At 42.0% G+C, this 25438-nt stretch overlaps 1 protein-coding gene across 1 annotated transcript; it reads left to right on the top strand.

The window, feature by feature from the left end:
• The first annotated feature begins 2034 nt into the window (after positions 1-2034).
• COPB1 (COPI coat complex subunit beta 1) lies at positions 2035-25076 on the top strand. The gene is made up of 22 exons (XM_083477076.1): positions 2035-2321; positions 5327-5477; positions 6404-6633; positions 6954-7123; positions 8562-8676; positions 9687-9779; positions 12067-12204; positions 12922-13041; positions 13269-13376; positions 13553-13699; positions 14584-14729; positions 16532-16628; positions 17027-17187; positions 18617-18737; positions 19067-19294; positions 19430-19609; positions 20540-20684; positions 20775-20894; positions 21364-21509; positions 22051-22140; positions 22739-22894; positions 24747-25076. The coding sequence occupies exons 2-22, from the start codon at positions 5387-5389 to the stop codon at positions 24804-24806; spliced, it is 2862 nt and encodes a 953-aa protein (XP_083333202.1). The 5' UTR covers positions 2035-2321; positions 5327-5386; the 3' UTR covers positions 24807-25076.
• The last annotated feature ends 362 nt before the right edge of the window (positions 25077-25438 follow it).

The raw sequence follows: 25438 nt of genomic DNA, 5'->3' as shown, positions 1-25438 counted from the left end.
TCTACTTGCACTTTGACGTGCTTTTGAACTGCTAGGTTGGCAGGAGCAGGGACCGAGCGACGGGAGCTCACCCCGTTGCGGGGATTCGAACCGCCGACCTTCTGATTGGCAAGCCCTAGGCTCTGTGGTTTAACCCACAGCGCCACCCACATCCCTTTTTGCTGGTATAGGGCGGTATATAAAATCAATAAATAATAATAATAATGCTATGCATGATCACCTCAGTACTGCAACCTTTCCTCAGAGGAGTTGCAACACCCCCTTGATCGTTTTCGTTGCCCTTTTCTGACCTTTGAGATGTGATCAGAACCAGGGGTCGGCAACCTAGGACCCATGTGCCACAAGCGGCCCATAGGGGTCGTTTAACCAGCCCATGGACCTCCACCACCCGCTCAGGGACCTCACTGCCCGTTTGGTTGGCTACCATGTGCCGCGCTAAACTGGCACGGAGCAGAGTGGGGACCGCCTTCCGCGACACTGGCTGGCTTTCCATTGGCTGCAGGAAGCTCCTGCAACCAATCCTCTGCGCCGGAAGGAGCGCTGGAAATTGTGTTTGCGCATGTGTGTGTGCACGCACTCTGGCCCACTGCAGCATCTGCGGGACGGTGAAGCGGCCCAAGCCATAAAAACTTTGCCAACCCCTGAAACACAGTATATATACCAAATGCAGTCACACCATAGATTTGAATAATTGCATTATGATATTGGCAGTTCCTTGTCAAATCCTTTCCTAATGATCCCTAGCATGGAATTTGCCTTCTTCACAGCTGCCACACGCTGGGCCATTCATGGAGCTATTCGCTTTGACTCCAAGGTCTTACTGCTTGTCAGTCACCACCAGTTCAGACTCCATGAGCATATATAAGAAATTAAGATTGTGTTTGACGCACATCACTTTAAATTTGTTTACACTGAATTTCACTTGTCCATTTACCGCCCAGTCACTCAGTTCAGAGAGGTCTTTTTGGAGCTTTTCACAATCTCTTTAACATCTCTGAACAGTATCATCAGGAAACTTGACCACCACACTACTCACCCTTAAATCTAGATAATTTATGAACCATTCTATGATTCTACAAAAATAAAAAGCACTGGTTTTGAATAGGATACTAGATGCGTGTCTCTGGAAGTAATCCTGAATTGAATGTGGCTTACGCTAGCAAGCATTTTAGGATTGCAACCTAAGGCCATTGTCAGAAATTCTTTTCAGTTCAAAGGCAACACGCCTTCCCTGAGCCGGTATGCCAGTGTTGGATGGGGCAACTGATGTGAATTTTGCCTTTGTACCCTAGCCTAAGTTTCCACACCCTCACACAACCTGTCAGGCAAGCAAGAAGCACAGTCAGAGTTCAGGGACCCATTCCAGCTACCACAAGCAAGACTGATAAGGGGCGTTCCTTGGGGTGAAGGATACACGCAGGGCCGGATTTAGGTGTGAGGAGGCCCTAAGCTACTGAAGGTAATGGGGCCCTTTAGATGTCCAGCTGTCCTTTGTCAACAAGAAATTGCTGCTGTTTTTTTCTGTTGAATATACACTATATGGTAATTTATGGACCTAATAGGTATCTAAAACCATTTGCACATAACGAATAGGAGCCTACACAACACAACCCACTGTTGCTGTATGTAGGTTTTATTTTATTTGTTTTTTATCTTATATTTTGGAAACCCAGTCCCCCCCTTTAATTTTTTTGGGCCCCCCAAGAGAGTGGGGCCCTAAATTATAGCTTGTTTAGCTTATACGTAAATCCGGCACTGGTACACGGCCTGGGAAAGCGGCCCACGGCCGAGATGGAGAGGGGCTGCATTTGACCCCTGGTCCTGAAGTTCCCCATCCGTGGCTTAGAAAGAAACGGGCGCCTGAAACCCGCAAGCCCTATTGCGGGGCCACTGAATGCCACGCAGTGTAACGGCCCCTCCGCCACTGGGGCGGACGCCGCCCACGTCCTGCTCCCAGCAGCGGATGGGGAAGCAGCCTCGGCCTTCGCAGGCTGGACTCCAACCCGGACACGGCGACCCGGCGTGAGGCGGAAGAGGCCGCGCTTCAGCTCCCCGCCTCCGGCGAACGCGCGTTTCGGCGAGCAGCGGAGGAGGCGTGTCCCGTCCGGGCCGCCGTACTATCGATGTGGCCCTGCGCGCCGAGTGCTTCCACGTCAGCTGCAGGAGGCAGCGGCAGCGCCGGGAGGAGCCAGGAAGGCGGGGAGGACCCGCTACGGCCCGCTACCGAAGCGACAAGACGGCGGCCGTGCAGCCTCAGCGCCCGTTTTCCGAGGCCGCAGCGGGAACCGCCAGCGAGGGGAAGCGACCCGGAGCCGCGGGAGGTTAGTAGCAGCGGGGCACCTAGCGGGCGCGGAAAGGGATGCCGGGGAGGCGCAGAGCGTCGGGGCCCGCCGAGTTTCCTGAGGGGCTTCAGCGTCGCCGTGAGGCGGAGAAGGACCTTCCCTGCCGTCTCCAGCCTCCCGCCCTCACGGGAGGCTCGGGCGCCAAATCCCTCGACTGGGCCTAATGCCGAGCGGGCGTCGTCGCCGAGCCAAGATGGGGGAGGCAGAAGGGCGCCTCTTTGTCACTCGGGGGTCGGTCAGGAGCCTCAGGTCGCGAGTCTGACTCTGCCTTCCCAGGGCGGAGGAGGCGGTGGGATTTCCCCATGGATTACACGGGCGCAAGAGAGGCGCGTCGTTGCTGCTGGGTCGGAGGGCGGCGACCCGGTTTCAGTTCTTTGCCAGGTAGCTTACAGTGGCGTAGCGTGGGGGGGGGGTGCAGGGGGGGCCGGCCGCACCGGGCGCAACATCTGGGGGTTAGGGTTAGGGGGCGCAAATCCACGGGTTAGGGGGCGCAAATTACTTGCCTTGCCCCGGGTGCTGACAACCCACGCTACGCCACTGGTAGCTTAGTCCGGAGATTAAAAAAAACCGGGGGAACGGGAGAAGTTGAAAGTTTGATTTCAACTTGAAAAAAGAGAATCTTGGACCCGAAAGCTGTTTCGTTGGCTCTGGTGTGCAGAGGCGTCCGTCTTCCTAGGGTCAGTCAGGCATAGGCAAACTCGGCCCTCCCGATGTTTTTGGGACTACAACTCCCATCATCCCTAGCCTACAAGGCCAGTGGTCAAGGATGATGGGAATTGTAGTCTCAAAACATCTGGAGGGCTGAGTTTGCCTATGCCTGGCTCAGATCAAGGACCTGCCCCTAGTCCAACATCCTGTTTCTCCTGGTATCCAGCTAGGTGCCTCTAGGAAGCCCACAACCAGGACATGAGGGCACCAGCCCTCTCCTGTTGTGGTTTGCCAGGAGCTGGTGTTCAGTGGCACACTGCCCTTGAACATGGAGGTTCCATTTGGTGGCCATGGGTGAGAACTGCTGATTGACCTATCCATGTACATTTATGGAGTCGTGAGTTTCATAGAAGAGGGTCTGTGTTTCTTGGTTAAAATATGAGGACAGTTTCTACAATAACACGTTTGTGTGTTTGTTTTTAATTATCTGACCCAGTGATTTCACTTGCGGGAGTCATTTGTTTTTTCACCAATTGGTCACTCTAAGAAGTCCTTTCCTTTTAAAATTCTGAATCCACTACCAATCAATTTCACTGAGTGAGTGTTATAGGAAAAGGCATAAAAGTTTCCATTCTTTTTATGCCTTGCATAATCTTATAAGTCTCTGTCATATGCCACCCTATTAATTTCTTTTGTTTTTAAGTTAAAACCTAATCTTGTAGGGAAATTGCTTAAATTCCCTGATAACCTTGTTTCCCCCTTTCTGCACCTTTTCTAGCTCTGTGAGGACCACTTTTCAAGTGGGTGGGATGGGGGATGACCAGAACTGAACACAGTATTCTGGAGATGGCTACACTGTGGATTTATTGCACAGATCACTTCGTCATCAGTTCCTTACCTAATAATTCCTAGCATGGAATTCTCCCTTACTGATGTGGTGCACATAATCAATGTTTTCATTAGCAATTCACCATGATTTCATGCTCCCCTGTCTGGTTGCTTCCCATCAATGTATGCTGTATTGGTGTGTATATGAATCTAGATATTTTCCCCCTCCTAATGTATATTACCTTAAATCTATTTACACTAAATCTCATTTGCCATATTGTGCAAATGTATTCACTGCATTTGGAGAAGTTCTTTTGCTACACCTCAAAACTTGTTTGAGCTACCACCATGTGGAATCATTTGGTGTCAACTGCAAACTTTTCCTGCTAGCCCTGGTCTCCAGATTGTTTATGAACAAATATCACAATACAGAACATTGTGTTTTCATACTGCATTTCATTTTGAGAACAATCTGTACCTATCCTACACTTACTATTTTTGAAGGAGTTACCCATCCGCAAGGGTACCTTTTCTCCAATTCCATGACTGCTAAGTTTATTTATGAGCTTTTAGTGAGGGACTTTGTCAAAAGGTTGTTTTCCCACTAGCTATAACTTGGGGTTTGGCATTTGACTGCTCAATGAATAATATCTCAGTGCGCATGAACCCGTCAAAGGTTAAGCATGAATTTTATTCTAGCACTGAAATTTATAAAGCACTTGGTGCTTTATTTTGATGATACAGTATCCACTTATTTTAGTGACTATTCAGCCAGCTATGTTTTCTTAGGATGTTATTGTGTATGTATTCTTTACTAGAAGGATTTGTAATAATGTAGTTAAGCGTCTGGAATGTCTAAATAACAATTGAGAACTGGATAACTGGATACTGTATATTGCTACTGCTTTTTTAAAAAACACTTTCTACTCAGATATTCTATTGCATTTTGGCTCCAATCTCATACACACCTGGAAGTACATCCCTCTGAATCTAATGGGGCAGTATTACTGCTGAATAGACATATATGAGACTGCAGCTTTGGTACATGTGAGCATTCAGATGAGGTTATTCTAGATTTGTAAATCAGCCCACAAAAGTTACTAGCCTCACCTGTATGGCATTCCTGGATTAATGTGGCCAGCAGGAGAGTTGTTAAATACAAGCAGGCATAGGCAAACTTGGCCCTCCAGATGTTTTGAGACTACAACTCCCATAATCCCTAGCTAACAGGACCAGTGGTCAGGGATGATGGGAGTTGTAATCCCAAAACATCTGGAGGGCTGAGTTTGCCTATGCCTGAATATAAGGCTGCACTGTTCCCCTTGAAATATGGTTGCATATATTTGCACATTTGTTGCATTATTTTCAGTAGAGTACATTGTCCTGCAGCCCTCAGTCCAGTAGACAAAATACAGACTTGAAGATATTTGGGGATTTTTTATGACAACGCATGGACTACAGTAGAAGCATAGTTATCAATTAACTGCATTATTGGAATTCTTTTCCAGAGTTTGTGAGACATCTTTTTAAAAAATCTTGCATTGAGAGAACTTTGATAAAGAGACAAAATGACGGCTGCAGAAAATGTGTGCTATACATTAATCATTGTTCCAATGGACTCGGAGCCACCATCTGAAATGAGCTTAAAGAATGACTTGGGTATGTTATGCTTTCTGGACCATACTTTTATAGTTGTATGTGAAGTTATTTCAAATATTCTATTGCCTGTTCTGCTGCCGTGGCAATCAGAGAAGTGGTGGGAAAGAAAAAAATGAAATGAAAATATTTTAAACATTAAATGCTGTAAAACAGCCTTTAAAAAGTGAAATAAACTAATTTAAGCATATAGTAGCAGCTAAAATGGTTAACAGACCACACATTAGTGTGAGGAAATACATATGGTCTCACGGGCAAAACATGGGAAGTGGAGTAAGCATGTTGCAGAGCAAACAGTGATGAATGACAAGTTAAATTTCAGTTCCTTCTGCACTCAGTTGCAGCTCTACTGAAAAAGTGGGAGTGCAGCAAAAGTGCAGGCATTGCTGAGTAAGTGCATGTGTGTTCTGTAGCATGCAACTCTAGTGCATTACAGCCACTGCATAGAGGAGCCACCATATGGGAACTTTTCAAGCATTCTTTTGTGTGGTGGTTGTATGTAAGAATTTTGCCTAAAATGAATTGTCAGTAATGTGAGGCACATGTAAACCCAATAGTGTCTACCGAGAAATGCTTCCCCTTCTCCTTTACTTGTGTGTTCTTTTGGTTGGAGTAGTACACAGTAAGAAAGCCGTCACCAAATTGTTGCCTTCCAGGTATTTTGGATTCTAGCTCCAGTCAGCACCAGCCAGCATGGGTCATACTGGCTAGGGCTTACATCTGGAGGGCACCAGGTTGGCAAAGGCTACGGTTTACTATGCCAAAGTGTAGAAATCTCTATAGTGATTATCATGTAATAAAATGTAGCAGTAGCAGGATAAAGAACAAGAAATTCCGAGTGATAGTATGTAATGCAACAATATTTAAAAAATGTTCTGCTATCATAGTTTGTGGTTAATGTAACTTACGCAGCTTCTTTTGTCTAACAGAAAAAGGAGATGTGAAATCTAAGACAGAGGCCTTGAAGAAAGTAATCATAATGATTTTAAATGGTGAAAAGCTGCCAGGACTTTTGATGACTATTATTCGGTTTGTGCTGCCACTTCAGGACCACACCATCAAAAAACTGCTTTTAGTATTTTGGGAGATTGTTCCCAAGACCACTCCAGATGGTAGACTGTTGCAAGAAATGATCCTTGTTTGTGATGCCTACAGAAAGGTTAATCTTTTATTTATTCTACTTGTAGCATAGAATCGTAATATGTAATCAGCGTAATTTGTAATCAACCATACTAATGCTATAGCATATATCCAAATATCCTGCTTTGTAAGTGGAATATGTTTTTGTCTTGTTCTTTTGGACCAAGATGTGGTTTTATTGTAAAAATGACTTTCAGTTTTGGATTATTTTTGCCTTTGTCCAGATTTAGTTGATTTTTATTTTGTCCAGATTTAGTAGACTTGGTTGATGTAAGGAAACCAGAATGCAATTGTACTTCGTTTCCAAATACATATATCATCTTGATTTTGATGTTTCAGGATCTTCAACATCCAAACGAGTTCATCAGAGGATCCACTCTCCGTTTCCTTTGCAAGCTTAAAGAAGCAGAATTGCTGGAACCATTGATGCCAGCTATTCGTGCATGTCTGGAACATCGTCATAGCTATGTGCGGAGGAATGCAGTCCTTGCAATCTACACTATTTACAGGTAAATTTTGCAAATTTACTAAAGTCCCAGCTGTCAGACTAGGAACATAGCTATGCTGTATCTTTGGGCGGGGGGGGGGGGAGGTGACAACCTAAAATGATGCTCATCATTTTAACACTTCATATTTCCCCCTTCTTAATGCATTAAAGCTATTTAGTAATTATATAATGCTCAAATTATAAAATTAAGCTTGATCATCACCTGTTAAAAACACCGACTTAAAATCTTATTTCAATAAATGCTTGAAGAATTCATAATTTGTATCTGTTGTGGTTTTTATATTATTGTGGATTCTACATCCCAATTCAGTTGCTAATTCTAGCAGAGAAATATTTCTAAATACTTTTTGGTTTGGTTTATTTTGCCTTTACTAAACTGTTCACACATGCTGCATGGGAGTGTTACTTGTGAAAGGACTTTATCAGTTTAGTGTGCGCTGAAATTAAATCAAGTATGGAAAGTAGTCCAGTTTCTCTTATTGTAATGGATGAAATCCAGTGTTGCACCAATGAATGCAGTGTGATCTCTCCTCCTCCCTGTAGCTCTCAGCAGATTTTGGAGGAACACAGGAGGGAGGAGAGGAAGGGAAAGTAATGTTTGCATGAGTGGAAGTCCATTGCACAAGCGGGATGGCACAGTTGTCTTCCAATCTGTCCACAAGCCCCTTTACAAGTACACACAGACCTGCAGAGCTAGGGGTATAGCACACTGGGTTCTGGTGAAAACAGTTAATGATCATAATTTTGATAGCTTTTTATGCTGGATGCTTGTGAGCCAGTCTACCATTGAAATTAATTAAGAAATGGCATTGAGCCATTGTGAGAAATAGGGAGCATTTAACTTCATTTTCAGAAATACTTACTTTAAGTTTACTTTTTGGTCCAAGCTAATGTAAACCAGGCTAAAATAAAATCATAAGACTTAACACAACTTTTAGTAGCTTGTTAAATAAACTGAGGCTGCAATCCATGGAACTCCTTTCTATGTGGCTTTTTTCTTTGCAGCAGATTATAGTTTTGAAACTCCTCAAATTGGTTTGTCAAGCAGTGCATAAGGAAATGTTTGAAGCCATCGTGATTGTTAGGAGTTTGGTGCATAGCCCATGAATTGCAGTCGAATTATAATTACAATGTTACAGATTTACCCTGTTAGTAGTCTTCTATATTTACAAGCTCACAGGAAAGGTAAATAATTGTAACCCTGCAAAAATGGCATTGGATAAAAGAATTGAAAGAATTGGATTGGATAAAAGAATTTAAGGAATTGAAAGAACTTTACCCATTTTGGGGTACCTTGATGTTCTTTGAATATAAAGATTGAGTGCCGAACAATTGTTTTTTAACTTTTCTTCAAAAGGCTACAACATCTACATTTCGTATTAATCCAATTACATTATTGAGCGTTACATTTGTAATCTTTATCTCTGTTCTTTTAAAAGAAACTTTGAGCATCTTATACCTGATGCCCCTGAACTGATCCATGATTTTCTGGTGAATGAGAAAGATGCAAGTTGCAAAAGAAATGCCTTCATGATGCTTATTCATGCTGATCAGGTAAAAATAAATGTCCCCCCATCCTTCTTGGTTTTGAATTTTGAATAATAATAATAATAATAATAATAATAATAATAATAATAATAATTTATTTGTACCCTTTCCATCTGGCTGGGTTTCCCCAGCCACTCTGGGTGGCTTCCAACAAAATATTAAAACACAATAGTCTGTCAAACATTAAAAGCTTCCCTAAACAGGGCTGCCTTCAGATGTCTTCTAAAAGTCTGGTAGTTGTTTATTTCCTTGACACCTGCTGGGAGGGCGTTCCATAGGGTGGGTGCCACTACCGAGAAGGCATCTGCCTGGTTCCGTGTAACCTCACTTCTCGCAGTGAGGAAACCTCCAGAAGGCCCTTGGTGCTGGACCTCAGTGTCTGGGTAGAACAATGGGGGTGGAGGCGCTCCTTCAGGTATACTGGACCAAGGCCGTTTAGGGCTTTAAAGGTCAGCACCAACACTTTGAATTTGTGTTTTAATTTAAGTGGCATATCCCTGCCTTGCCTTCACTCAGCCAGCTCTATCACCCCAAGCTGTCTAAATGTTTCCTGCTTCATCAAACAACTGCACCCTTTCTTCCTTCCTGCCCCTTATGCTTGGAAACATCTCCCAGAATGCCTTTTGTGATACCATCTCTCTCTTTTTCTTCAAATTCCTCTTCAAAACACAGGTTTTCAGTGATCCCTTTGGCACTGTCTCCTACTCCCACTATGCCTAAGTATGTGTAACTTCAATATATGCATTATCTTCCAGGCCTGCCCAGCTCCATTTCCTTCTGTTGTCTCCCCTTTGTCTTTTTCTAGATTGTAAGCCTCTTGAGCCTATTATTTTATTAAAGTGTCATCCAAGTACAAAGATGGCAACATATGACTAAAAATAAAATTACAAGCTGTAATTTGGGGTGTCCCTGGTAAACTGAAAGAATATAAAATGTAAAAATGAATACGTACTACTTGGATTATAATGAGAAATGGCAAAACTTAAATGTGAAAATTATTTTGTTTATTTCTGAAGGATCGTGCTTTGGATTACTTGAGTACCTGTATTGACCAAGTCCAGACATTTGGTGATATTCTACAACTCGTTATTGTGGAACTGATCTATAAGGTACAGGAAAGAAATAATTTCAGCTTTCATTGGGAAAGAAATTGTTTCTAAAAAATATAAAATGAGCCTCAGCTCGTTTGTTGCAAACAGTGGGAAAATGGAAGTTAAGGACTTACAAATGTGTTAATAACTCAGAGTTGTATCCAGCTAGGTTTTACTCTGAGTAGATCCATTGAAACTACTGAATCTACCGTATTTTTCGCTCTATAACACGCAGATTTTTGCTCCTAAAAAGGAAGGGGAAATGTCTGTGCGTGTTATGGAGCGAATGTGTGCTCCCTGGAGCCGAAAAATGAGGCAAAAATCAAACCGCGCTTCAGGGAGAAGGGAGCTCCGTGAGACAGGAAGCTGTTCTTTCCTGCATTCTGCCTCAGGGTCTTACTGCCCACCCTGCTCTGTTTCGTTACTGTGTTTGCTCAAACGGAACAAAGAGCAGGGAAAGCCCCTCCCCTCCAGGCAAGTAGAGAGGAGAGCAGAGCGTCCAAACAAAGAGCAGGGAAAGCCCCTCCCCTCCAGGCAAGTAGAGAGGAGAGCAGAGCGTCCAAACAAAGAGCAGGGAAAGCCCCTCCCCTCCAGGCAAGTAGAGAGGAGAGCAGAGCGTCCTTCGTTCTATCCTCTCCCTGCTCCGGAGGGAACAATGTTTGTGAAGGGAAGAGAGATTACAGGTTCGGCTTAAAATTCTGATTTGACTTCCTACTTTTTGTTTTTGGAGACACACAGCATTCAAATATGCTTTCTTCCATTTAAAAGGATGAAATCCTTAAACAGTGTTTTGCCTGTAAATTCATGCGATCTGGAAGATTACAGTGTCTGTACCTCTTAAGGGATGGCAAAGCTTAGGTTTCGCTGCTAAATAGTTCTTAATGCAGTTAAAATGCTTTCTTCTGTCATGCTGGTGGGAGGGAGAGAGAGAGAGAGAGAGCGCACGCTGGCTGGCTTGGGTGGGTGGGTGGGGGGAAACTTTTGCCTTCCTTTCCTCACGTTATAGCCCTCTCCTGCATTCTTAGCCTTCTGTGTTTTTCCTTCCCTCCCCACTTAAAATGTGGTTACAAAGCATGGATCCACATGGATCCTCAGGATCTTTGCATTGGGTCACCCCAAATTCACCATCAGAGCACACAGCATGTCCATGGCTACAGCCTGCCCCCCAAAAATCACACACCCATTGTTGCCTGGGGCTGCAATGGTGCAAAAACGTGGTTACAAAGCATGGATCCACATGGATCCTCAGGATCTTTGCATTGGGTCAGCCAAAATTCACCATCAGAGCACATAGCATGTCCATGGCTACAGCCTGTCCCCCCCCAAAAAAAAATCACGCACCCACTGTTGCCTGGGGCTGCAATGGTGCAAAAACGTGGTTACAAAGCATGGATCCACATGGATCCTCAGGATCTTTGCATTGGGTCAGCCAAAATTCACCATCAGAGCACATAGCATGTCCATGGCTACAGCCTGTCCCCCCCCCAAAAAAAATCACGCACCCACTGTTGCCTGGGGCTGCAATGGTGCAAAAACGTGGTTACAAAGCATGGATCCACAGGGATTCTCAGGATTTTTGCATTGGGTCACCCCAAATTCACCATCAGATCACATGTCTGTGGCCACAGCATGAAGCACAAAAATGATACGTCCACTGTTTCATTCAGAATATTTTTTCCCTTGTTTTCCTCCTCTAAAAATGATGTGCGTGTTATGGTCAGGTGCGTGTTATAGAGCGAAAAATACGGTAAGTTAGTCATGCCCATTCATTTTAGCAGGTCTACAATAGACCTTTACAACCTTTGCAGTTTTGTGTGCCAGATTCCACATCATCAGATGGAAAGATGATAGGCTGGATGCAAGTACAATCAGAAGGCACTTGACTGACACAATAGGATTCTATGATTTCTGATAAAACTCATTTCCATCTGTAGTCACCCAGGCTGAATACAAGGGTCTCCCAACTCACAGAATCGACTTTTGGAAGCTGTAGCAAGGAGGAGAGGACAAAAAAGCAATGTTCCAAAATCAGAGTTATTGTAGTTTGTCAGATTTAAACTGGTGTATTTTTAAAAACAAATGTTGTTTGAATAAGACTTCTGTATCAGTGATATTCTTTATTTTGGTACTGCTAATGTTTGTATGGGTAGTATGTTTGTTCAGGTTTTCTCTGGTGTTTGACAACCAGTGTAGTAACAAGAGAACTAAGCAGTTGAGGGTTTTGTTGTTGTTTTTTAAAAAGAGATAATCCATTCCTCCTTCAGCAAGAGAACATTGCTTCTGCATCTTTCATTTCCTAATCTAGGTTTGCCATGCTAATCCATCAGAAAGAGCTCGGTTTATTCGTTGTATCTACAATTTACTGCAATCGTCGAGCCCTGCAGTAAAATATGAAGCAGCAGGAACATTAGTTACACTTTCCAGTGCACCAACAGCAATCAAGGTACTGCAGCGTATTGTGACACATCAAAACATTTTTTAAGTGTCTTGGACATCAGTATACATTTGGTACTAAGGCATTTTAAGCCTTGTGAATTGGAACAGCAGGTAAAGTTTAGGAGTGTCTCACCAAGGTACTGCTTTGTTCATTGATTATTGGCACATGAATATGAACATCAGATGAACCATTATCCAATATATAATTTAAAGAAAGCATTTTGAGGGTTTTGCAACTCCATGATGTTGTACTAAGTCAGGAACAGGCCAAGTTAGAAGGAGGCCACTTCGAACTGTGTGTTGTCCAAAAGTACCATGGTAATGGAACACTCCAGTATCTTATTCTTAGCTGAGATATAGTATAGCATTGTATTTTGTATCCTGCCCACCCCCAGAAATGGATGCAAAGATTGAGCCACATTTTGCACTTGAAATATACATACAATTGTTTTCTGAATGTGTACACCATATTTCATCCTGATGCCTAAGATTTAATGGAAAATAGAGTGCCACAAATATCCATGCAAACTACCAGAGAATGTCAAACAGGCAAATCAATCCAAGTGCTCAGAATTGTTGTGCAGGCTTGCCCATTTTCCTTAGTTTGTAACATTTCCTGTTGATTTAGAAAAACATGTGTTCTTGCACTTAATTTGTTTGTCAACTTCTTTTCCTATATCACAAATTGGAATGTTTTAAGCATTTTCATTTTTTTTAACTGAAGGCAGCAGCTCAGTGCTATATTGACCTGATTATTAAAGAAAGTGACAACAATGTGAAGCTCATTGTGTTGGACCGCTTGATTGAACTCAAGGATCACCCAGCCCATGAAAGAGTACTGCAGGTAGGCATAGTTTTCTCAAATTCAAAGCTATACAACCAAATGTATGTTGTATATTAAAACTGTGTTATGCATTTTTGGTTTTTTTATATCTTAATCCTCCCTGTGGTCCTTGGATGAAGGGTGGTATAGAGATTAAATAAATAAAGTAAAATATGAATAAATATAAACAGTGCATTGCACAGAAATGAAATAGCCCATGCTTACAAACAAAGTGTATTTTATTTCAGGATCTAGTAATGGACATACTAAGAGTTCTGAGTACACCAGACTTGGAAGTGCGCAAGAAGACCTTACAGTTGGCTCTCGATCTTGTATCTTCCAGAAATGTAGAAGAGGTAAAACACATGTTCCTTTCCCCCCCACAGCTGAATCCTATACCTGTTAATGTTTGAGTAAAGTCTCTCTTAATTCAGCTTATCTTACTTTTGAGTAACTACACAATACTTTAGCTTTAATCTTTTGACCTTTTTAAAAAAATGTAATTGTTGTTTTGTGTTTTGCTTTTGTCTAGTTGGTGATTGTTTTGAAGAAAGAAGTAATTAAAACAAATAATGTGACAGAGCATGAAGATACTGATAAATACAGACAGTTGCTTGTTCGGACATTACATTCTTGTAGCGTTCGGTTCCCTGATATGGCTGCAAATGTCGTTCCTGTGGTAAGCAACTCATTCAACATTTTGTTCCTGTTCCACAAATTTTGTTACACTTAAAAAAAAAAATGTTACACTTAACTTGCAATAATTGTTTAATATTTAATAGTCTCTTACTTTCTCAGCTACTTTTCTTGTAGCCCTGATTGGTTCTCCCCCTATTTTTAAGTTTATCCTTGTTCCCAGTTTGTTGTTTTCTATTAGTTAAAGCACACACTTTATTATAAATTCTCATAATTTCGTTATGTGAGAAGAGGTTCTTATTTTTGTGGAATTGTAGTTGGAAGAACAAACTGTATTAGTGCCAGAAAGTAACAAGACAACATTGTAGATGTTTAAACAAGAAATTGTCATCTTTATTTTGAATTATAAAAGCTTCAGAACAACTTTATTGAGTCAGAAAGCACTGAGTTCCCTAGGATTGCTGGCCAAAGTTTACTAAAGTTTTTAGAAAGAATTCAGTATAATGCTGTTCTGATAGTTCTGTCAGTGCAAGCAATATGGCTTGCCAGATGGAATTATCCCCCTTTTCTCCCACCATGTTGTTCCAAGGGTTCCCTGACCCCATCCCCTGAGCCAGTTGCATGGGGAGGAATTGAGGGGGGGGCAGGAGCCCATTGCACAAGCAGACGTCTTTGCACAGGGCTTCTGCTGAAGGGACTCATTTGTTGAATATCACTCCATATGATATGGGCAGCTATTGGCCTCTATGCATGCAAAGCGGCTGTTAAATTGTACCTAACTGCCACCTTGTTCCGTGCGCTGTGTCTTACAGAAATAGTTGAGCCTAAAGCACTCTTGTACATGTACAGTCAATCCAAATCCTGTTAACTTGGCTAATGGGGTGCTGATGTCTTTCAAGTTGTGTGACTTGTTCATTCTTATCCTAGTTGATGGAGTTCCTCAGTGATTATAATGAAGCTGCAGCTGCTGATGTCTTGGAGTTTGTGCGTGAAGCCATCCAGCGTTTTGATAATCTCAGACTACTTATTGTGGAGAAGATGCTGGAAGTGTTCCACTGTATTAAATCTGTCAAGTAAGTTTAACATATGCCTCAAGTAGACACTGCTCACCACCTGGATTTAAAGGTTTAGGTGCTTCTAAGTCAGGGGTCGGCAACCTAAGGCCCATGGGCTACAAGCAGCCCAGAGGGGTCGTTTAACTGGCCCATGAGCCACCCGCTTGGCAAGTCCCCATGCGCTGCGCTAAACCAACACGGCACGGGGACTCACTTCTGTGGCGCCAGAAATCACGTCTGTGCAGACGCTGATGCCGGAAATCGTGGGCATGTGCGCTCGGGATCCAGCCCATGGAGGGATCTCCGCTGGAGTGAACCAGCCCAGGCGAGGTAAACCTTGCCGACCCCTGCTCTAAGTTGTTAAAATAGAAGTGAGTTAAGGAAACCGATGTGGGCGCATATAACTTTGGCTAAAATTCTTAATTCATTTTATTGCCTTCAAATTTTGGTGTGCCTCTGAACAGATGTGAAAATAAATCGTATGTTTGCTACACTGCCAAAAAGGCAGTGTTCTTACTCTCACGAGACTTAGTTGTGTTGCCTTTAAAAAACTGAAGTGATTGGGCAATTAAATTAATCTGTTTCCATTACATACATCTGCAGCAGCATGTGATTTGTTTCTAAATGAATTATTGGGTGGGATTGACACATAACAAGCCGCATCAGTAGAAGCCTTGTGTGAGGAAGTCTGCTAGCACAGCAGGGATTTTCTCCTCCTACTTCCACCATACCTCCCAACAATGGCTTGGAGTGGGGGGCAGGAGAGTCCCCAGAAGAGCCCCCATGGACAGGGAGTACCATTCTATGTGGGAAGCTGCAATGCCTATGTGGATGGAAATCTGTCCAAAATTTACCTTACTGATGCGGTCGTACCTTGGATCCCAAACACCCTGGAACTTGGACATTTTGGCTCCCGAACGCTACGAACCTGGAAGTGATTGTTCCAGTTTGTGAACGTTCTTTTGGAACCCGAACATCCGGCAGGGCTTCTGCAGCTTCTGATTGGCTGCAGGAGCATCCTGCAGCCAATCAGAATCCACGATTTGGTTTTTGAAAGTTTTGGAAGTCGAACGGACTTCCGGAACGGATTCCGTTCAACTTCCAAGGTACGACTATACTTGTAATCCTGCCTCTCAAATTTCAAAAGCAGCTTGGGTTGCTGGGAGAGAAACCTCATTAAGTTAATTGTTTTAGTACGTGTTTTCTCAGCATGCAGGGGAAGTGATATTAAAAGGCTACTCATGCTGCAGTCCTGCTCACACGTTCATTGTGTTCAGTAGACCAGTGTAACTTAATTGTGAGTAAATATATATAGTCTTGTGCCAACATTTCATCTTCCTGGCCTTTCTGACAGCCCATTCACATGTCTTTTGTTTTCCCACTTCCTCTCCCCTTCCTACCTCCTCCATGAGTGGATGCCTTCTGCCAGATAAAAGCCCTTGCATTCACAATAGTGCCCCGAAAGACAAGTGATTAGACTTTTGCCTTTGTTAGCAGTGGCTTATATCCCATGAGTTTTACTGTTCCTGCAATATTTTTCTGCCACTGGAAAATAAATCTAGAGTGGTAACTGAAAGAGGAGGGAGGAGGATGCTCTTCCACTCGTCTCCTTTACCTTTGGCAGTTCATATATCTGGTAAGCAGATCAATAGACAACTGAGCCTCTGCTAAGCAAATACTAATAATTTTTGTAGGCTACTTAATCCTTTTGAACCGGAATGACTGATGTGCCCATGAAATGTATGAGGGTGCAGTTTGAATTGATGATCTGTATAAAATTGCAAGGCTGATTTATTTATTTATTTATTTGTGCTTTATAGAATTTATCGTGGAGCCCTCTGGATCCTTGGAGAATACTGTAGCACAAAGGAAGATATACAGAGCGTAATGACAGAAGTCCGTAGATCACTGGGAGAGGTAGGTGTCTGTATTGTTAATCAAAACATGTTTTTCTGTTTTTATACATTTCAGGGGGGAAATAAGCCTTTGAAAACCACAGGATTTTAAAATTGGTTACATTTGGTGGTTTCTTGAGGATGTACTGTACAAATGAAAAACAATACCATGCTAATACCAACTTGTAGTTTTTGCTGAACAAATTAATCAAAGATTAATCGTATTGAAATAATTCATCATTTCATTAATGGAACAGAGAGTACTTTAATGGAAAGAGAGAAATTAATATATGGAGGTGCGTACAGGAGGAGATTGGTTAAGTTTATTTTCTTTGGGCCATCTGAGAGAATATAGCCCCATCTTCCAGGCTGAAGTTTATGCTGTTAATTTTTTTATCAGTCACATTGTTAATCTTTCAGATCCCAATAGTAGAATCTGAAATCAAGAAAGAAGCTGGTGAGATGAAGCCTGAGGAGGAAGTTAATGTGGGTCCAGCCCAAAAACTGGTCACTGAAATGGGAACGTATGCTACACAGAGTGCTCTTAGCAGTTCCAGACCTGCCAAAAAAGAAGAAGACAGGTGATTTGGCTTTTGCCTTTGTTAGTAGTGGATGATTTACAACTGGTGCTTTTGTGTGAGTGCAAGGGCTTTAGATCTGGCAGGAGGTGTCCACTCACGTAAGATGTGTGGAGCTGATTTCCCCTGATTTCCCCATTAATTCCACAGCTGCCACTTCCAATTTTTTTAGATGGGAGATGGGGTCCAAGGAACTTTGCGGGGAGAGAGAACTGAAGGAAATCCCCACTACTTTTGTGCTTTAATGGTGCAACAGCACCAAGAGCACTAGTGGGATTTAAATATTTATATATATAAAGCTATCTTTAAAAATAAATAATTCAATGTTTACACAAGTCTGCCAATGTGATACATTTTATTTATGCAAAAATGTATACCTTGTTTCTCCCTTCCAGAAAGGAGTTGCTCGTAATGGCTTGCCAAATATGAAAATACGTATAAAAATAACAATAACCTGTCATTAAAACGCAGTTGCCAGTCTAAAGCCGCCTTAAAGGGCAAGAACACAAAGAATCCAAATGATATATAATGCTTGATGCAATTCTTTCTGTTCCTGTAATATCTCTAATCTTCTCAACATTCCAGTAATGACACTAGAACAGACTGCAGCAGTTATTGTCTGTGGATATTGGACAGAAGAGGGCAGTGTGCCTTTACTGCCATTTGGTCAGAGTATATTGTTTCAAGTTTTTAAGAAACAAAACTCAATACAAAATTCCTTGGAGATTTTTTTCTCTCTCTTAGCAAGCAGCCAGGAGTTGGAAAGCACATCATTGGCAGGAGACACTGAGTTCAGACAGGATATCTGCAAGTTGGCAGCGAGTCCTGCTGAGTCATTAGAGAGTGGAATCTTGTTTCTGTGGCCCAGGGCATAGACACAAAGCAAAGAGTTGTTTGCAGCTTGGGTAAAGCTGCTTACAAAAAAATAACCACCCTCCCCGCCCCCCCCAAAAAACAGCCCACCAAGTACTTACAGTCCCAGCCCGTAATGTGGGGCGGAATTTTTATCCAAAATGGAACATTATTGGCCGTTCTGCTCTTCTGTACGGAAGGAAAAAATTGAAAATGCATCATTTCATAAAATTAATTAGTAACTTAATAGATGAGTATGTATCAGTCAACCTGCGTGGCTCACTCCCCCCATCCCCCCCTTTTCTGTGTACTTGTGTATTTTGAAGGTTTATTATGGGTGCGATGATAGATAGTCTTTTACATCAGGTGCAACCAGTGTAGTGCCCGCCAGATGTTTTGGACTAAAAGTCACATCACCCCTGATCAGTGACCTTGCTGGCAGGGGCTGCTGGGAGTTGTAGTCCAACATCTTGAGGGCGCCACGATAACTGAAGTCTGTCATATAAGCCACATGGCTAAGCAATATGTTGGGTGCTGTTTCCCTAAATTTCCAGATTGCCCTTTTCTTTTTTTTTGGTAGGCCTCCACTGAGAGGGTTTTTGCTGGATGGGGATTTCTTTGTCGCAGCCTCCCTCGCCACAACTCTGACCAAGATTGCGTTACGTTATGTGATGCTGGTTCAAGAAAAAAAGAAGCAAAATGTACGTTATATTTCTTTGAATTGTGCTTAAGGGATTCCTGCCTCTGAAACTTGGTGAGAGGACAGCCATCTCTCTTAGATACTTGAAGATCACACCTTTTGGGCAGTCTCTTTACACTCAAGGCACCTTCACTGCTTTTACAGCTTGCTTTGTGTGAAGGTGTACTACTTAGTTTCAAGCTAACAAATTGCTGCTATCAGCTTCAGATATAATCTGTTTCCCCCATTTTTGATTGGGTTTTGCATGTTATTTTTAAGAGGGAGTATTGAGTTTCTGGAATTCAAAAGGAAATGCACATCCTAATATTCTCCTCTTTTCCCCTCCTTCAGTCTTTTGTAGCTGAGGCGATGTTGCTCATGGCTACTATCCTCCATTTGGGAAAGTCATCTCTTCCCAAGAAACCAATAACGGATGATGACGTGGATCGGATTTCTCTCTGCCTGAAGGTCCTCTCAGAATGTTCCCCACTAATGAATGACATCTTCAACAAGGAGTGCAGGCAGTCCCTTTCTCACATGTTGTCTGCTAAGCTGGAAGAGGAGAAGCTCTCGCAGAAGGTGAGAGCTCAAAATTGCCCGTGTAACTGTAACGTTTTGTAGGCCTCTGACTCTTGACAAAAAGCCCAGGTAACAGAGAGTTGTTCCTTGTGTGTATGTTATATCTCAACTTATCCCTATTCCTCTTTACCACAGAAAGAGTCTGAGAAGAGAAGTGTGACAGTTCAGCCAGATGATCCCATTTCCTTTATGCAACTCACTGCTAAAAATGAAATGAACTCAAAGGAAGATCAGTTTCAGCTGAGTCTTCTAGCAGCTATGGGGAATACACAAAGGAAAGAAGCTGCAGATCCACTGGCATCCAAGCTCAACAAGGTGCTGTCAAATATCCGTTTTCCCAGGTGGTCCTTAGGACTGAAGCAAAAGAAATCGTTTCACTTTCCATGTTGTTGTTTTTTAATTATTAAAAAATGGGCATGATTCAGCTTTTGACTCCCATAATTGGAAGGCCGCACAAAGGCTTCCACTTGAGCCAACAGTGCTTTCCCCCAGTGTACCCTTGGGGGGTTGTCAGGTGAACCTTCAGAATAGGGCACAGCTGAAATGCATGCCCTGGTGGAACAAACAACAAACTGCAGCACTGAATTAGTCCCATAATTACAATTGACACAGTGCTGGCATACTCTTGTCACTTTCCCCTGCAGCAAACCAATTAGGCAGTTAATGCTTCAGTTACCCTTACATTGGCATGTGATATTAGAAAACGTATTGAAAAGTCTTGTAAGTTGCATTCTTACAGCAGTTAATCCTGTAGGGATTCTTGCTGCCTTTTTAAGCAAGCAGAGGAAAGCCTTGAGACAAATCTGTGCAACTAGGGGGCCTTGCTGTGGTTGAAGAGAATGAAACAGACAAGATAAGTTGTTTTTACTGGGCAAAACACAGAAATGACATTAGTTCATTAGAGTGTCTTATTTAACATATCTCCCAAGTGTACAGTTTACAGAAAGATATGGATGCCAGAGAGGGTAGCTGTGTTCTGGTATTAATAATCGGAAATGGTTTGGGATGTGGAAGATCTTAAATCTCCTTATGGACCTAAATGGAAGAGAATAGTGTAAGGGAATAATGCAGTTTTCAGTAGTGATGCTTCATTTTCAATAATGTATGCCAGCTTTTTGTTAAGATGCTAACCGCACAATCCTATACCTCTCTGATCAGAAGTGAGTCACATTGAATTTCAACAGGGCTTCCTCCCATTTAAGTGAGGATAGGATTGCATCCTAACTCTCTATTTATGTTTGGCAGGTGACTCAGTTGACAGGATTCTCGGATCCAGTCTATGCAGAGGCGTATGTTCACGTCAACCAATATGATATTGTATTGGATGTGCTCGTGGTAAACCAGACCAGTGATACTTTGCAGAATTGCACACTAGAATTAGCTACATTAGGTAAACAATTACAGATATAACAATTATGTAAAATGCTTTACTGGTAATAGTTTTTCCCCTGGATAACTTCTATGTATCCTCTTTAAACAGGTGATCTGAAGCTTGTGGAAAAACCATCTCCTCTGACACTTGCTCCACATGATTTTGCCAATATTAAGGCTAATGTGAAAGTCGCTTCCACCGAGAATGGAATAATTTTTGGTAACATCGGTAAGTATTCTATATTATCTGCTATATATTTTGGAATATTGTTTGTCTGTCTCTTCTCTATTCATTTGGACACCTTTTAAGATACTGTGACCAAATTTTGCGTGGGGTTTTCTGAGATCAAGGAACATATTTTTGTCTTTATGTTTGGATACAGCTGAACCCCATTTTGAATCAAGATGGTGGACCTTACCTTTCAAAGCCGCACTGATTGTTTGCTTAGAATTACTGAGCAATACTGAGTACAAGTCTTGATAGTATACAGTAACTAAGAAGTCTTAAAAGTGTGTTGCTTTGATTCTATTTTATAAGAATGTGACTGTATTTATTTTACAAACATAGCTTTAGGAAAACGCTATTTTGAAAGAGATGTCTCCATTCTGATTTGGAAGGAGTATGAGTCTCATGCAACCTTTAAATCTGTTGCAAGTTATGTAATGGTCTCCATTCTCCTAATCTCTCTCTCTTTTAGTGTATGATGTTTCTGGAGCAGCTAGTGACAGAAACTGTGTTGTCCTCAGTGACATCCATATTGACATCATGGATTACATCCAGCCTGCTACTTGTACTGATGCTGAGTTCCGTCAGATGTGGGCAGAATTTGAATGGGAAAACAAAGTGAGCTCTCACTACCCTTTATTTATCCACATTTTAAAATAGAATATTATTAAGAAACCATACAGGTGTGGGTGTGGGAGATATGCTTTGTTTGTTTTTGTCCCTTGGAAGCAGCTTTCTAGGGAACATATGCAGCTATTTGCAGGAGTGTAAGAGCCCAAGTATACATGCAGAACACCGCATGCCGGTCTTTGCATCTGAGCTACTGTACTGTTTTCAGAAAAACTACCACTCTGGCTCAGGTGCACCTCCCATGGCAATACACTTTTTATTGGGCTGAAATTTGTTTCAAATACAGGCTTTTGAGTTGTGTAGGACCCTTTCAGAGATACGGCAAATGTGTGCTGTTTCGTTTCGTTTGGTCACATTAAATAGAATAGGGTGTATTATCTAATCCTTCTGAACTTGTTACGAGGTAGAACAGCCCCTGTTTCCATGTTAGATTAACAGCCTTCCACATAGATCTTATCAGCCTTGAGTGAATTTAGCTTCTGTAGGTTCTTGGTACAATGATTGTCCTTGTATTTATTTATTTTTCAAGGTCACTGTGAATACAAATATAATAGATCTGAATGAATATTTGCAACATATATTAAAGTCAACTAATATGAAGTGCCTTACTCCAGAAAAGGTAATACCTTTTGCTAATAAATTATAACTCTGATCTCAAATCACGAATAAACCCACTTTCATTGAATTTAAATCTGTTCTGTTACCCAGATACATTGACTTGGATCCTAACTTCCCTTCTGTGAGTGAATCGGGTTACATTCATGGAGTGGGGCTTTCCCCACTTTCCCTTTCCATCAGCAGCCCTCTATAATCCCCCACCCCCTGGAGAATTTTCTTCCAAGGTTTGTGAGACATTTGGGTTATGTTGCTAAGAGCTGCAAATGAAAGGACATTTGGCACAAATGGAAGAGCAACTTAGGATCCAAGCGATTATATGATTCTCTTTGTCTTTTGGGTTTAGAAACTGAAGGGTTTTTTAAAGTGCAATTTAGCTCCGCATTGAGTCCATGCATTTATTATTATTGAATTATTATAATAATCACCATCTGCTTTGAATCCCTTATGGGGCGCATGGTGTGTGTGTGTGTGTGTGTGTGTGTGTGTGTGTGTGTGTCTGTGAGTAAATATGTAGTTTAAGATGCTGTGTAGTGATGAGTTAATTTCAAAAAAGAAATAAAATGCCCTTGTAAAAGGTGTATAAAATATTGTCTTTCTAGGCACTTTCCGGTTACTGTGGCTTCATGGCAGCCAATCTGTATGCACGGTCCATATTCGGAGAAGATGCCCTTGCAAATGTCAGCATTGAAAAGCCCATTCATCTTGGGCCTGATGCTCCAGTCACCGGACACATAAGAATTCGTGCAAAAAGTCAGGTAATTATATTTTATATGTCTCCTCAAATAGTCAACTCCCAAACTGATGTTGCAAGTTTGAAATTTACAAATTAATATTATCTAATTGGTAATCGGGTTAATGTCTTTCTGTGTTAGGCTATCTAGGTAGAGTGGGCAACTGTGTCCTGGAATAGAGTTACAGATGAATTTCCAAGTAAACATTTGAGACATAAATCTCTATAATTAGCAGGAAGGTGTCTGAAATAGTTGGTTGTAAATGATGCTTTTCCAGGTGTGTGACAAATTCTTGGACCTGTAATACCATCGCAGTCTACTGGAAAATGTGCTCATGAAACTGAGGCGGATCTCAGAAGTGCAATGCAAGGAGCACCAGACTTGGCTGACATTCTAGTATGTATCCATCCCCTTCATGGACATACTAGAATGTCAACAAAGTCCACTTCTAACAATGGCTCCTTGCACTGCACCAGAAGCTATTTTCGATAGAAACTGCATTTTCCAAAGAAAAAAGTTCCTATATGTCTCAACTATGTATGGAAGAAGCAGTGTCAGAGACAGAAGTGGCACTTTCTTGCCTCCAGCACATACTATTTAGTTCTGTGGGGGGTTAGTTTGAGTTTGAGCATCTTATCGCTAAGAAATCTCAGAATGAGATGAAACGCTCAAGATTGCATCCAAAACTTAGGCAAGCAGAAGGACACTTATGCAATAAAGTTTCCTCGCTGCAGTTCCCCTTGCCACTGCCACCTCCCCTCAAAAAAAGAAAAGGGGGAAAAAGAGGTTTCTGCTGGGGAGTTGTGAAATGAGGAAGGAATCCAGGAAAAAAAAGATAAAAGCAGTTTGCGGGAGGATTCACATGCATGTTGCAGGGATGGAGAACCCCTAGCCCTCCAGATGGTCCTGGACACCAATTCATTGTCTGTTCCAGGCAGAATGGCCAATGGGCAGAGCCGATGGGAGCAGTAGTCCAACATAGAAATCTGCCTTCTACTTAGGCTCAGTATTGGCAGTGGCTCCCCAGGGATTGAGGCAGGAGTCTCTCTGAGCCCCGCTTGGAGATGCTTCAGTACTGAGGTTTTCTGCATTCAAAGCAGATGCTCTTCCACCAAGCTCTCTTCCTTTTCCAAGGACCACATCTTCCTGGGGAGCACGGTTTCCCCATCTCTGCCTTAATGCATACAGTGGTATTAAAAGCAGTGATGGAAAGCTATCTGCCCACACTGCTTGATGAAAATGACCACCACAATAATTTTTTGTAGTATGCAAAATATGAGCCAGAATGGGATAGGAAACCTCTTTTCCAGAGCCAAGGGCTGTCTTCCCTTCTCACTTCAGGAGCAGAATAGAATATTGTATCAATATCACAAAGCTCTGCCCATCTCACTCTTCATGATGTTATAATGCCTGACATATAGGAGGGAATCTGCTGAATAATATGGTCCTTACTGAAAGGGAATGGAAATGTGGGTATTTGCTCTCAATCAAAATATAGGAATTGAATTATTACTGGGTATTTCTCCACTAAACTTGCCTTTGAGACCCCTTTCCCCCTCTCCTCCAGTATAGCTTCTCCATGTAACACATTCCTCCTTTAATTATGACATTCGCTGCTGCTGTCCTGGCAGTGTTTAATTTGATGAAAGATTGAAGTAGCCAATGCTGATTTAGGTTTCCCTCTGTATCAAGGGTTGCCTGCGATATAGCTATGTCAGCATTCTATTAGAAAACAGACCTAACCTTAGAAACCCTGCTTTGAACTGTGAATGACAGCTATTTCTGGTTGGATATATAAATAGAGAGAAAATTGTTTCTTTTGCATGTTAATAATTAATTTAGACATGTACCCATTAATCTCTCATCTCTTTTGCAGGGAATGGCTCTCAGTCTCGGTGACAAAATCAATCTCTCTCAGAAGAAAACTAATCTATAAATGTAAGATTCTTTTGATTATTTGCAGTTAAATGCTTGGAATTTCGCTTGTTGGATTCAGAACATCTTGTATTCTTCTATGTTCTTTGGTTGTAGAAGCTGATCTTCTTGTGCTGAATGCATTCCAGCAAATAATTTGTAGGTTTTACTTATCACTCCAAGATCATTGTTGATAAAACTCTAAATCTACATTTTCTCTCTCTCAAATGTCTAGAAGTAATGTTGTCTTCTCTATGTACTATTTCAAATAAAATAAACAAACTCTCTGCTAGTCTGGCTCTTCTGGTGTGTACTTTAATCTGCATTGTTTTTCTCAGAGATGGGGAATATTTTTTTGACCTGAGAACCATATTCCCTCTCAGTCAACCTTCCAGGAGCCACATGTCAGCAGTGCACTGGCCATGGTATGGCGGATATGTACTATAGCCTCTCAGTTAACTAAAAAGTACTCAGAAGGCAAACATATTCGGGTATCTTTTAGAGTCCTAAGTGGTCCACACTGTGGTGAGCTTTCTTAAGTCAACAACGTGCTGTTATCAGATGTACACAGCGAGCTGAGAAGGAACACATGAAAAGGGGGGGGGGGATGATCAAGATTGTTCCCTACTTAAGGGCAGTTGCTTCCTTCCTTCC

This window comes from Podarcis liolepis (genome assembly GCF_965112155.1).
Source record: "Podarcis liolepis genome assembly, chromosome: 1".
Lineage (NCBI taxonomy): Eukaryota > Metazoa > Chordata > Lepidosauria > Squamata > Lacertidae > Podarcis > Podarcis liolepis.
The sequence above is the reverse complement of the archived record's forward strand: the minus strand, read 5'-3'. Positions and strand labels throughout refer to the sequence as shown.

Excerpts from the sequence above, each read along its gene's own strand:
- COPB1 (XM_083477076.1), top strand. The coding sequence starts at position 5,387 with ATGACGGCTGCAGAAAATGTGTGCTATACATTAATCATTGTTCCAATG. Across the intron at positions 8,677-9,686 it reads TGCTTATTCATGCTGATCAG|GATCGTGCTTTGGATTACTT; the intron begins GTAAAAATAAAT and ends TTATTTCTGAAG. Across the intron at positions 13,377-13,552 it reads CTTCCAGAAATGTAGAAGAG|TTGGTGATTGTTTTGAAGAA; the intron begins GTAAAACACATG and ends GCTTTTGTCTAG.